The following is a 12,708-nucleotide window of genomic DNA, read 5'->3' as shown; positions in this document are numbered from 1 at the left end:
CATGTTTTTTGCCGCAATTTAACACACACAAAAGGAAGAAACATAAAGACAACACGGGCGGCACTTCCAACTGGTTTGATTTGGGCTGTGAGCCATGAATATATATACACATACACGCATGCGCTAGCTGTTCACAAATCTACGTTACCCAGCGGTCAAACAATCTAGTTTCCGATTTGTAGAGCACGATAGATGTATCGCTAATGCAATTTGTACCTTTCTTTTTTATATAGTAAGCTTCCATTAGCTCATGTGCTGTTTGAAATCTACTTCTACCAAGAATCCTAATCTCAGAAAAACGTGGTTTGCACATGCAGGCCTTGCAGTGCGCAGGCAAATGTGCTACGCCATGTTTCATTAGATTTAGTCCGTGTTCCATGGCTCGTTCATTTATGCAGCGTCCAGTCTGTCCTATATAGGACTTGCCGCACTGAAGGAGAATTTGCTATGAGGCTCAAGGGAACGTGCTATGTTTCTTGCCACATCCTTGCGAACCGGTCTCCTCGCATGTGGTTCTCGAACAGAGTCGACCCAGTTTGATGGGGGCAGAAAGGCAATGGGTACACCATACTGGCCCGACACTTTCTTGAGGTTTGGAAGACCTTATGAACATAAGGAATCACTGCAGCTCTTATGGTTCTGGCTCTTTCTTCCTCCCTTGTGGTGCTGGTACCTTTAACCTTCCTTAAAAGGCTTTCGGTGGCTGAGCTCACCAACGTGTCAGGGAACCGTGCAGCTTTAAGTCGCTTAATCTGATTATTTAACGAGGCCTGCATCGTGTGTGTACACGACCTTCCGAGGGCGGACTCCAGGCAGAGCATAGCAATTCCACACTTGACAATTTTGTAATGGCATGAATTATACGGTGGCAACCCTTTCTTGGTGCGTGGGAAATATTGCCAACAAGCTTGTCCTTCGTGAAAGGTTAATCTTAAATCTAAAAACTGCAGGGTGTTACGCTATGGCACTTCATGCATAAACGAAAACCCTTTACCATTGTCCCTAAAAATGTTTAAAATGTCATAGCAGCGCTTCATTAAGCCTTTTCTGTTAAAAAATATTAAGAAGTCGTCCATGTATCTAAAAACTTCAAAATGTTTAAAGTGCTGTCCCGTTTAAAAGCCTCATCGAGCAGGCGGTCAACACTAGATAAGAATATGTTACACAGCAGCGGCGCAATACACGAACCAATGCAAATGCCATGTTTTTGCAAGAAAAGCTGTTGGTCAAAGCAAATAAAGGTACTATTAAGATAGGCTTCCAATAATGTTAAAGAGTCCTCAAGCGTAACACCGGCTGCATTTTGAAAAGCTGTGATGCCGCTTTCTTCTATGCACATCTTTACTGCAACAAAAAGTGCATCATGTGGAATTGAATAAAACAATTTCTGAGTCTTTATGTGCCTTCTTTTTGTGTGTGTTAAATTGCGGCAGAAAACGTGTCTTTTAGGTTGAGAAAGGCCTGGATTATCGAGTCTAGCCGAGGTTCAGAAGGGGGGAGGTCATGGTACGTGGTAGTTTTATCTACTTATTTTACAGGTACTGCCAGCCTTGTTACCAGGCTTTAGGCAGGAGCGGCCAGTTAGAACAGAAATATCAAACAAGATAGCAGACACTGAACAGTAAACTGCATAATAAACAGCACAAGAAAAATCTTTTGGTCAGCATGATTTGATGGGCAGAGACAGGGGATGAATGCCATGGTTTATTCACAAGTGCAGTAAGAAATGATGAAGCCATTCAGCAGTCAACGACTGTGGTGGGTAATGCGTTCCATTGAGAAACCGTACTAAGGAATAAATAATTTTTTAGTGCGTTGGTCCTGCAGGAAAAATCTCCAACCTTTTTGTTGTGATGTTGTTGTGATTTTTGTTCCAGTTCTGCAGCTTCTAGCAGAGATGATAGGGACGTGCGCCAGCTGTACGAATTGAATATAAACCTAGCTGATTTTCTTCGGTCTTTCTCAATTTTAGTGATGTTGGTTCGCATGTGTGGATCCCAGACAATCGCAGCGTGCTCTAGAATTGGTTGGATTAATGTTTTATATGCTAAAAGTTTTTATTTGAGGTGAAGCGTTTCCTATTGATCACCTTAAAGGCCTAGTTTCTTCATTGTTTTATTAAATGTATGTTACATGCGCGTTCCACCTAGGAACTGATGCAAATATTACTCCCAAGTATTTGTATGTAGACACGACAGATAAATACCGGTTGTTAATCCTACAAGTAAAGGTTAAGGGATATTTTTTTGAGTAGTGGTCATTACAAGTCTTATTGAGATCAGCTCATCTGCATTTCAAGCACCATGTTTGTGTTATACACAGCGAGGTGTTTAAAATTTCCTGATCACTTGAATTGCACAATTTGTTATACAAGATGCAGTCATCTGCAAAAAGCTTTATCTTGACGCGTATGTCACTGATGGTGTCATTTACAAAGACGAGAAAGAAAAATGGTCCTAACACTCATCCTTGGCCCAGAGTCTACAGTTGTGGGTGTCGAAGCTGCATTGTTGAGTTGAACGCATTGTTTTCATAATGAGAGGTGTGCTTCAATCCAATTAACTAAGCTGCCATTCTTTAATATGGGCTTTAGTTTAAGCAGTAATTTGGAGTGAGAGACGCAGTCGAATGCTTTTTCAAAATCAAGAAACATTAAGTAAATTTGGCCGTGTCTATCTAGAGCTGCTGCTTAGTCGTGAACTGTTTCCACGAGCTGAGTTACGGTCGATAAAGTAGCCAGAAACTATGTTGTTTTGCGTCAGTTGCGTTGTCACTTAAAAAGGCCGAAGTGTGTTTGAAAATTATGTGTTCAAGGGATTTTGCGCATGTGCAGAGTAAAGATATTAGCCTGTATGATGTGGGGAGAGATGGATTTTTCGTTTTTGATATCGGAATGATTTTTGCATAGTTCCAATCGGCTGGGATTTTTGCGCGTGACAGTGATTTCTCAAATATTCAGGTTAAACGCTTTAAACACCACTCGGCACACCGGCAAAGAAACACATTCGTGATTCCAACAGCTTCTGGCAATTCTATGGCGTCAAGGTTAAGCATAAGTGCTAACACACCTTCCTCAGTAATCCTAACATCACGAATCGGCAGAATGTGTTCATAGCTAGGGAACTGTAGGCTGATACCGTCATCACACGTAAACACTGAGCAGAAGTATTGGTTGAGCGCATTTGCGATTTCAGGACTGTCGGTTAAAAAGGTATCGCCGATACAGAGTCTGGGTACAACTTTCTTTTCTGGCAATAAGTGCTGCCCGAACTTTCCCAGGGATGAGACAAGAAAATTTTATAATGCTATATGTTGGTAGTATTCTTTGCGTTTTTTTATCTTGTCAACTAAAATGTACGTAAGCCGAGAAACCTATCACTTGTGGGAACAGTTAGGCATTGCTTGTGTTGTTCTTTTGCCTTTTTCAGCTTCCGTTCTATTTGTACTATTTCTTTTGTTACCCATGGATTGCGCTTTCGCAGAACTTTTTGCTTCACAGGTACAAAGCCACGGATACATTTCAGAACCAGGAACTTGGAGTAGCCCCATATTTCATCAGTAGAATGTTTGTTTTATTCACATATGGCATGAAATTCAGAAAAAGAGCCATCTAGTGTGTATAATACATCAATATCACTGGCACTTAAGAAAACTGGGACAATTCTTTCCTCTTTTTCAGTCTGTGGGACACAACTAATTTCCAACGTGAGGTACTTGATTTTGTGGTCTGATATACCTTTGGAAACCTGAATTTGCGGGTTGCAGCGGACAGTGGTAGCATTTGCAAGGAAAAGGTCTGGTAGCATATTGTTCTCAATACGAGTAGGTTTTTTGACAAGCTGGGAAAGGTTGTGAAACACTACTATAGGGGCTCAGGGAAATCGTTATTCCAGTTTACAGATGGAACATTAAAATCACCCACCTGTAGCATACTGCAGCGCTTATTGCTATAGATGTACAAGAACTCATTAAGGTTTTCGAAGAAGGTGGTGTTGCAATTTGGAGGCCGATAGAACCCTCATGTGATTAGATTCCAGTCATTCAACTCCTATTCAACTCCATTCAACTCCTATAATACCAGGCAGCCAAGCAGCACTCGATGTTCCTTGCAAGGGATTTGCAGTGCTGCCGCCACGGGAATCCCTGTCATGTTTGTAAATTCCGTAACCGTGAGGTGTTATTTCAGAGTTGGTGATATTGCTATGCAACCAGGCTTCTGTTATTATTACAACATGAGCAGTTATGCTCATGTTGGTTTATGAGCAGTTACGATGTTCTCTAATTTGATGGCTTTGTTTACAATACTCTGGCCTTTTATGTTGAGACACTGAAACTAGTTTTTCTTTTTAACACAGAAGCAGGGTCATTGCGGTCTTCTAGGGCTTTCTTGACGCACGTTTAACACCCAAACTCTCTCGAGTGAAGCTAGCTTAGCAGGACTCTTTGAGGAACTATCAGACATTGTTTGGGATATCATCGGCCTTAGCGAGATTAGAAGAACTGGTGAGGCTTATACATTGCTGAATAACGAACATATCCTCTTCTATAAAGGTCTCCCAGATAAGAAGCAATACAGGGTAGGGTTCCTAATACATAAGGACATAGTGGGCAACATTGACGAATTCTACAGCATTAATGAGAGGGTAGCTGTAGTCGTAATCAAACTTAATAAGAGGTATATATTAAAGGTTGTACAAGCGTACGCTCCAACACACAGTCATGATGATGAGGAAGCAGACCAGTCTTATGATGATGTTGAATTAGCGATGAGAAGAGTGCAAACTCAGTATCCTGTAGTAATCGGCGACTTGAATGCAAAAGTGGGGAAAAAGCAGGCTGGTGAACAAGCAATTGGCAACTACGGCATCAACTTTAGGAACACTAGAGGAGATATACTGGTATAATTCGCAGAGAGGAATAAGCTTTGAATAATGAATACCTTTTTCAGGAAGCGTAGCAACAGAAAGTGGACCTGGAAAAGCCCTAATGGTGAACAAGAAATCAAATTGACTTCATACTTTCTGCTGATCCCATCATAGTGCAGCATGTAGAAGTGATAGGTAGGGTAAAGTGCAGTGATCATAGGCTAGTGAGGGCCAGGATTCACTTCAGTTTGTAGAGAGAAAGAGCAAAATTGGTGAAGAAAGAACAGGTCAACTTAGCGGCAGTAAGGGTAAACACAGACAATCTTAGGCTGGTACTTGCGAGCAAATATGCAGCATTAGAATAGAGAGATGATGATGACATATAGTTAATAAATGAAACCATAACTAAGCTGGCTAAAGAGGCAACAATAGAAGTGGGAGGCAAGGCATCAAGGCAACCAGTAGGCAAGCTCTCCCAAGTAACAAAGGACCTAATAAAGAAACAACAAAGAATGAAAGTGTCCAACTCAAGAAATAAGATAGAAGGAACTGTCAAAACTGATCAACAAGGCGAAAATAAGTGATATTCGAATCTGTAATGTGCGAAAGACTGAGAAAGCCGTAAGAAATGGACGCAGCCTGAAACTTAACATAGGACAAACCAAGATATATGCACTGAAAGATAAGCAGGGTAATATCATCAGCAATCTCGAAGGTATAATAAAAACAGTGGAAGAATTCTATACTGACCTGTACAGTACGCAGGTGACTCAGGAGTACTCTACTCGAAACAGTAATGAACAGTACACAGAAACTCTTCCTATAACTAGAGATGAGGTCAGAAGGGCCTTGCAAGGCATGAAATGGGGAAAAGCGACAGGAGAGGATGGAATAACAGTTGATGTAATCAAAAATGGAGGAGGCATAATGCTAGGAAAACTGGCGGCTTTCTATACGAAGTGTGTATCGACTGCAAGGGTCCCAGAAAACTGGAAGAATCCAAACATTATACTAATCCACAAAAAGGGCGACGTTAAAGAATTGAAAAATTATAGGCCGGTTAGCTTACTGCCAGTATTCTATTAAAATATTTACCAAAATTATCTCCAACAGAATAAGGGCAACACTGGACTTTAGTCAACGAAGGGAACAAGCTGGCTTCAGAAAGGCATACTCTACAATATATCACATGCATGTCATTAATCAGGTTATAGAGAAATCCGCAGAGTAAAATAAGCCTTTTTATACGGCTTTCATAGATTACGAAAAGGCATTTGATTTAGTAGAGATACCAGCAGTCATAGAGGCATTACGTAATCAAGGAGTACAGAACGCTTACTTAAATACCTTGGAAAATATCTACAGAGGTTCTACAGCTACCCTTATTCTACACAAGAAAAGCAGGAAGATACCTATGAAGAGAGGGTTCAGACAGGGAGAGACAATTTCTCCAATGCTATTCACTGCATGCTTGGAAGAAGTATTCAAGCTATTAAGCTGCGAAGGCTTAGGAGTAAGGATCGACGGCGTATATCTTAGCAACCTTCGGTTTGCCGATGACATTGTTCTATTCAGCAACAATGCAGATGAGTTACAACAAATGATTGATGACCTTAACAGAAAGAGTATTAGAGTGGGGTTGAAGATTAATATGCAGAAGACAAAGATAATGATGAATAGCCGGGCAAAGGAGCAAGAGCTCAGGATCGCCAGTCAGCCTCTAGAGTCTGTGAAGGAGTGCGTTTACCTAGGTCAGTTAATCACAGGGAACCCTGACCATGAGAAGGAAATTCATAGAAGAATAAAAATGGGTTGGATCGCATACGGCAGACATCGTCGGCTCCTGACTGGAAGCTTTTTTGCATTACCATTGAAAAGGAAGGTGTACAATCCGTGCATTGTACCAGTGCTGACATATGGGGCAGAGACTTGGAGACTGACAAAGAAGGACTGACAAGTTAAGGACTGCGCAAAGACCGATGGAACGAAGATTGCTAGGCATAACGTTAAGAGAGAAAGAGAGCAGTTTGGATCAGAGAGCAAACAGGTATAGACAATATTCTAATTGACATCAAGAGCAAGAAATGAAGCTGGGCAGGTCATGTAATGTGCTGGTTAGATAACTGTTGGACCATTAGGGTTACAGAATGGATACCAAGAGAAGGGAAACACAGTCGAGGACGGCAAAGACTAGCTGGACTGATGAAATTAGGTAATTCGCAGGTGCTAGATTGGAATTGGTTGGCACAGGACAGGGGTAATTGGAGATCACAGGGAGAGGTTTTCATCCTGCAGTGGACGTAAAACAGGATGATGATGATGATGATGACGACGACGCAAAATGGCAGGTATTCATCTGAATGCTGTCCCGTCGATATGTTTGATATTCAACCTTAAACCTGGTGTACTGAAGCCTTCTTTGATACCTGCTTACCTATCGTTAGCCATGCTGTCCCAAAGGTGCTTCCTTATCTACCGTGTTTCTGCTGAAAAACCTTGTTGAAGCTACTTGCTAAGACTAGTTGATTCATTCCCTATTACATTAAATTACATAAATACCCAACTAAAAAAAAATAAAGAATCCCTAAAATATCCAACTGTATCAAAAGCACTGTGATGTTGCAGTAAAATAAGCAAGATGTCAAGTTTCTGTACACAAGCAGTGTTATTATATCTGTAATGATAGGACCCGTGAAATCATAGGATATCAAACCCTCACTTTCAAGTTATTGTTCATGAAATGCTTAAGCTGCCTTCGAGTTTGACTAAATGGCTGGCTTCGTTTCAGTGCAAATCAAACCAAGCCAATCTCTTGGCAGCTTGCGAAGCCTTTTTTTGTTATTTCGTTTGCTTTGCGTAAAGCTGTCCGACATTATGTTACTTTAGTCCTCAAATATACTGTTAGGGTCTTGGGAACACTGACATAACACTGCACATCTTTAGCCACGCACTCTGCCCAGAAAGTGCTGCTCACCAGGGAGATGAGTCGATCTGCTAATGAATGCAGGTGCAGTCGCGGCTGGAGAACCCAACCCGCTACCACGTGGAACAGAGCAAGCGTCGCCAGGTGAAGCAGTACCTGACGGGCAGTCAGCTGTTGTCACGGCCGCAGCTCCAGCACGTTGCCTCATCGGCACCTGGTGAGGCCTTCAGCCCTGACAGCCCCGCCTCGCTACCCCACAGTGGTTCAGCAGCAACCAGCAACTCAGAGGTACCTCTCGGCACTCTTACTGTTTTTGAGTTTGTGCATTCAAACCACTTACCGACACTTGGAATTTACTTAAGTGGCACCTCATGCATTTGATAAACAGGCAGTAAAGAGAAAAGACACCATATCTATTTGGACTGATTAAGTGTCCTTTCAAAACTCTTACATTTGTTAATTTCTTGATGAGAGGTTGATTATTAGATGAGAAAATAAAAGTAATTCTCTTGTTTGAATTTCGTGCCAGAGCTGCAGCGTTTGTATGTCAGTATTATGTCGCAGATTTCAAAATATTTATTTGTATTTGGGCTGTATTGGCTCAGTAAAAGTTCCCGAAACTTGCCTGTTCAGTCTCCTTTGGAACACCTTGTAGTCTATTTTTACTGGGAAACGTAGGCTCTAGCAGATGCCGTCTGTGACGTCGTGCTGTGAGAACATTTTTCTGGAGCCTCTTCTCGCTCTAGAAATGGTGTGTGCTGTAGAAGGGGGGCAGTTCACAGGTGAAATCAATTGTGCCCCTTCCATGGTATGGCCATTTGCAAATTTGAGCTTAAATTGCAACGAAAAGTGCCCATTCCCATAATCTACAAATTTCAGAGGTTTGTAGGCTCAAATTGATCTAAAAGCAGCGACCTAAATGGAGAGCTTAAACTGGCAGCAACCATCACGTTGATGTGTTGCATAGAAGGTGCACTGGGATGTCGTCTGCAAATTCATAGCAGCTACACTGAGCTGCTGACATGGTGCATTAATGACTGCACTCGGCTCGTGTGACCACACACACGCTAGACGATAGCGACACTGATGCTGATACAATGTCAATGCCAGAAATCGGCTGAGTCATTGGTGACCGTGCTGTTGATATATCGAGTTGCCACTGTACACTGGCAATGATGCTGACATGACGTAAAAGTAGTTCTAGTTGCAGTTTATCTAGCATTTCTTCAACTACGCTGACAAAAGCAAAGTATGTCTTGGCACATTGGCTGCTGAGTGGAGACATCACAATAAACAAAAGCTTTTTCTGGATGCCATCCCTTGAGTCTGCTTTACATGTGTTCAAAATCACTAAAAAGAAGCGTTTGAAGCTCTAATGCACAAACTGCGGCACTTGTCAGCTGCAAATGCGCTCTTTTTTGCCAATGTCATCGTGCTATTCTGCTGTGGGAAGCTACTGAGAAGCCACTATGTTAGCGCACATGCAGCTTTTGCCTCTTGGTGCATACCAAGCAATTCTAGCCTACACAATGCCTTTTTATTTTAGTGGGGGTAATCACTATCTGAAGTAGATAAGTTTCTGTGTCACAGGGTGCACACGCATACTTGCTAGCACATGCAGTGTTAGCATTCTTTCACTTTTGACAAATTCATCTGGTTGCATCTCATAAGTGCGTGTCTGGGTGGCATGAGGAGATGGTTGACTAAATTTGTAGCTGTTTCTGTGTTAACATGTCATTTATATTTGGCTAAGCACTGTCCGAGTATGTGCACGTGAGGAGCCATTGGTGCCCAGCACACCAGGCAATGGGAAAATGTTTTGCAAATGCAAAAGTTGACAGCGTGTTCACGAGTAAATGAAAATAAATATGTCAAAAATATGCTATTCGGTCTTATTTCACAGTGTGGCTGTTCGGTGTATGGAGGAGGCAGTGAGACGCTACAGGTTAGCATTACGAAAATATAGTCTCATAAAAAAGAGCTATTGCCTTTTAATTTTATTGTGAACATAGGATCTGTATGTGCACTTAAAAAAAAAAATATTGTTTTCTGTGTCTTTTCTTTTTTTTCGTATACTGTCAACTTTCATTAATTCAACCCTGACATGACCGGCAAAATTGATCTAATTATCCAGCAGGTCGAATTAAGCAAGAGATGGAAAATAAAGCAACGAAGCACATCACTGATTCTTTTGTCAGCATTGGCATGATTATAATATGCTCCCTAACCAAATGTACACCCACTTCTTATGGGTTCAAAGTTGAAAGTTAACGTAGCGTTGAAGCTCCTGAAGAAAACAGAAATGCAAAGTTCGTCAGACTTCTAGCAAAACGAACTAAGCATAATGCAAAGAAGGGGTAACGCATGCAGACATGGACACAAGAGAAGTGGACAAAATGCAAGCCAACTACAGTAGAATCTCGATGATACGAATCTCACGGGGTCACGAAAAATATTTGTATTAGCCGAAATTCGTATCATCCAAACAATTAAATCTAGATAAATTAAAGAGTGAGAGGTGAATTCACTCAGGCACACGTACGTAAAAAGCATTTATTTCTTGAATGAAAAGTCTCCGATGTCCTTCTGCTTCTTTTTCTTTGTCAGGTCAATTAGCAGACTTTGTTCAAATCCACAAAAACGCATCCACGTGTCGTCGCTGATTTCATCCGCGGCCATAGCACGCCTCAGAACTTCGAGCGCATGCAGCATTTCAGCTGCCGGTGGTGGTCCTTCGCCGTCGCCCACGTCAAAGACAAGAACGCGGCTAGAAGCACACCATCCACTCCGTCCGATGGCACGCAGAAAAGGAGGAAAAGCAACAAAAGTGCCACCGCTTCAAACTCTCCGCGCTGTCCGGCGCCACGTCTGCGCCTCCACACCAAAAGAGAGAGGGAGAAATTGCGTAACTGTGCGCTGTTCTCTTTCACTGCCGTCGGTGGGGCTCGCAGTCGTGTCCGTCCGTGCGCTGGAATGGCGCCAACTGTGGCCTCTTCTCCGCGCAGCGGCGCAACCTCCTCTCCTCCTTAGCAGCCGGCGCGCCGGTCGGGGGCGCATCTGCGCATAGCAACTGTGACGTCACACAGTAGCAGTAGAACGAGCGCGCGGGCATCGGCGGTGGCAGCTGCACTGCCGCTCCTTTGTCAGACGTCTCGTTACAGTCGAGTGAGACCCGTAGCTCCGAAGCGACCGAGTGATTGCGCGCCAAGCGGTTCTAGAAGCGGCAGCGGACGACAGATTCCCCCAACATCAAATGCCAGAAGAACAAGGAGTGAATGCGCGTGCGATGAATGAACATGTCACCAGATGCGAAAGCAAGGGAGGCAGAATGGAAACGCCAACAGCGACTGATTAGATCGCCGGGTACTAAAGGCAGGGAAGCAGAACGCAAGCGGCAGCAGCGACAGCCGATATCGCCGAACACCAAAGCGAATGAATTGGAGCGCAGATGGCAGCAGCGACCGGCCATTTCACCGAACAGTAAAGCCAGGGAAGCGGAGCGCAGACGGCAGCAGCGTCTGGCCTTCACCAAGCACACTTTCAAATTTCCAAAGTGTCTTTGGCAATATTCGTATCAACCGATGTGGGTCCAAAATTTATTCGTAACAACCGTTCTCTAGCACGTTGGAAAGTAATGGGGCTCGACCGGGACCACAGAAAAATTCGTATCATCCAGAAATTCGTATTAGGCATGATCGTATCATTGAGATTCCACTGTATCAACTGAAGGAAGCACTGAAGCGAAAAAAGAAAGACACAAAACTCATCTGTGCATGCTCTGGAATGTTAGCACCACATGTCAATTGGGTACACGTGCCGGTCTACGTGAGAGGTAACTCTTAAGGCATTTGATCTCTTTCTTATGTAAGGTAATCGAAGGCTGACTCACGCACGCACTTCCACCATTATTGATATGCCATGCCTCAACGTAAAGACGCGTATCTTCATTGCTATGCCTGTACAATATCGCGCATTCATCTAACTCAGGCGTGCAGTTGCAATCTTGACAGTCTTGGCAATGTAAGGAAAGATTAGAAGGCGATCTGTCGGTTAACGACCTGTTATGTTCCATTAGCCTCTGATTAATACACCGCCCTGGTTGCCGTACGTAGAAATGGCCACAGATGGAGGGGACTTTAAATACCACACCCATACGACAGTCAGTAAAATTGTTGTTCTTGATGTGCTTCACTGGACAAATATCTGTTCTTTTCTTGCCTTTCACCTGCTCCTTTTCTCTCTGCATGGCAGCGCTTGTTTTACCTGGCGTATTGGGAGCAGTGAAAACAACATTAACGCCATATCTACTTGCAACTTTTTTGAGTCTGTGCGATACTGAATGAATGTAGGGAATAGCCACTACTCTTTTCTTGCTATCGCTGCTTTCTGTAACCACATCTGTTCCCCTCGAAATCGACTTCTTTAGGCATTCAGCCACAGTGGCCACTGCCACCATCTGTTCGCCTCGAAATCGACTTCTTTAGGCGTTCAGCCACAGTGGCCACTGCCACGCTAGGATAACCTGCTTCTAATAGGCACCGGACCTGTGCATTAAAGCTAGCGCTCATTTTGTGCATGCACGACCTCGTGAGGGAAGAGTTAAGGCACGACATGGCAGTTCTGTTTTTTACTATATTGGAATGCTTGGATTGAAAGTTAAACAGTGGCTTCGAAGATCTAGGGGAGTACTGCCAACACACGTGACTTTGTTCAAAGGCCAAGGAAATTTCTAGAAACTGTATTACGTATCTCTGAGGAAATTACTTGATAAACTTTAATCCTCCTACACTAAGTTTAAATTGCTCGCTTACTGAGATAGCAGCGGAATCAAAGTCGTCCCTGTTGCAGAAAGTCAGGTAATCATCAGTGTAACAAAAAACCTTAATAACACAATCGCCTAAGGCCTTCTCTAAGCAGCTG

The 12,708-nt window shown here is 43.1% G+C and overlaps 1 protein-coding gene across 1 annotated transcript in view; it reads left to right on the top strand.

Moving 5' to 3' along the window:
- The window catches only part of Mitf (transcription factor Mitf), a 349,582-nt gene that overhangs the window by 121,238 nt on the left and 215,636 nt on the right, over positions 1–12,708 (top strand). The window contains exon 3 of the mRNA XM_070538246.1: positions 7,873–8,076. Within this exon, the coding sequence (XP_070394347.1) occupies positions 7,873–8,076 (204 nt within the window). The remainder of the gene's footprint in view (positions 1–7,872; positions 8,077–12,708) is intronic.

Source organism: Dermacentor albipictus, chromosome 5 (genome assembly GCF_038994185.2).
Source record: "Dermacentor albipictus isolate Rhodes 1998 colony chromosome 5, USDA_Dalb.pri_finalv2, whole genome shotgun sequence".
Classification (NCBI taxonomy): Eukaryota; Metazoa; Arthropoda; class Arachnida; order Ixodida; family Ixodidae; genus Dermacentor; species Dermacentor albipictus.
This window is presented reverse-complemented; position numbering and strand designations above follow the sequence as displayed.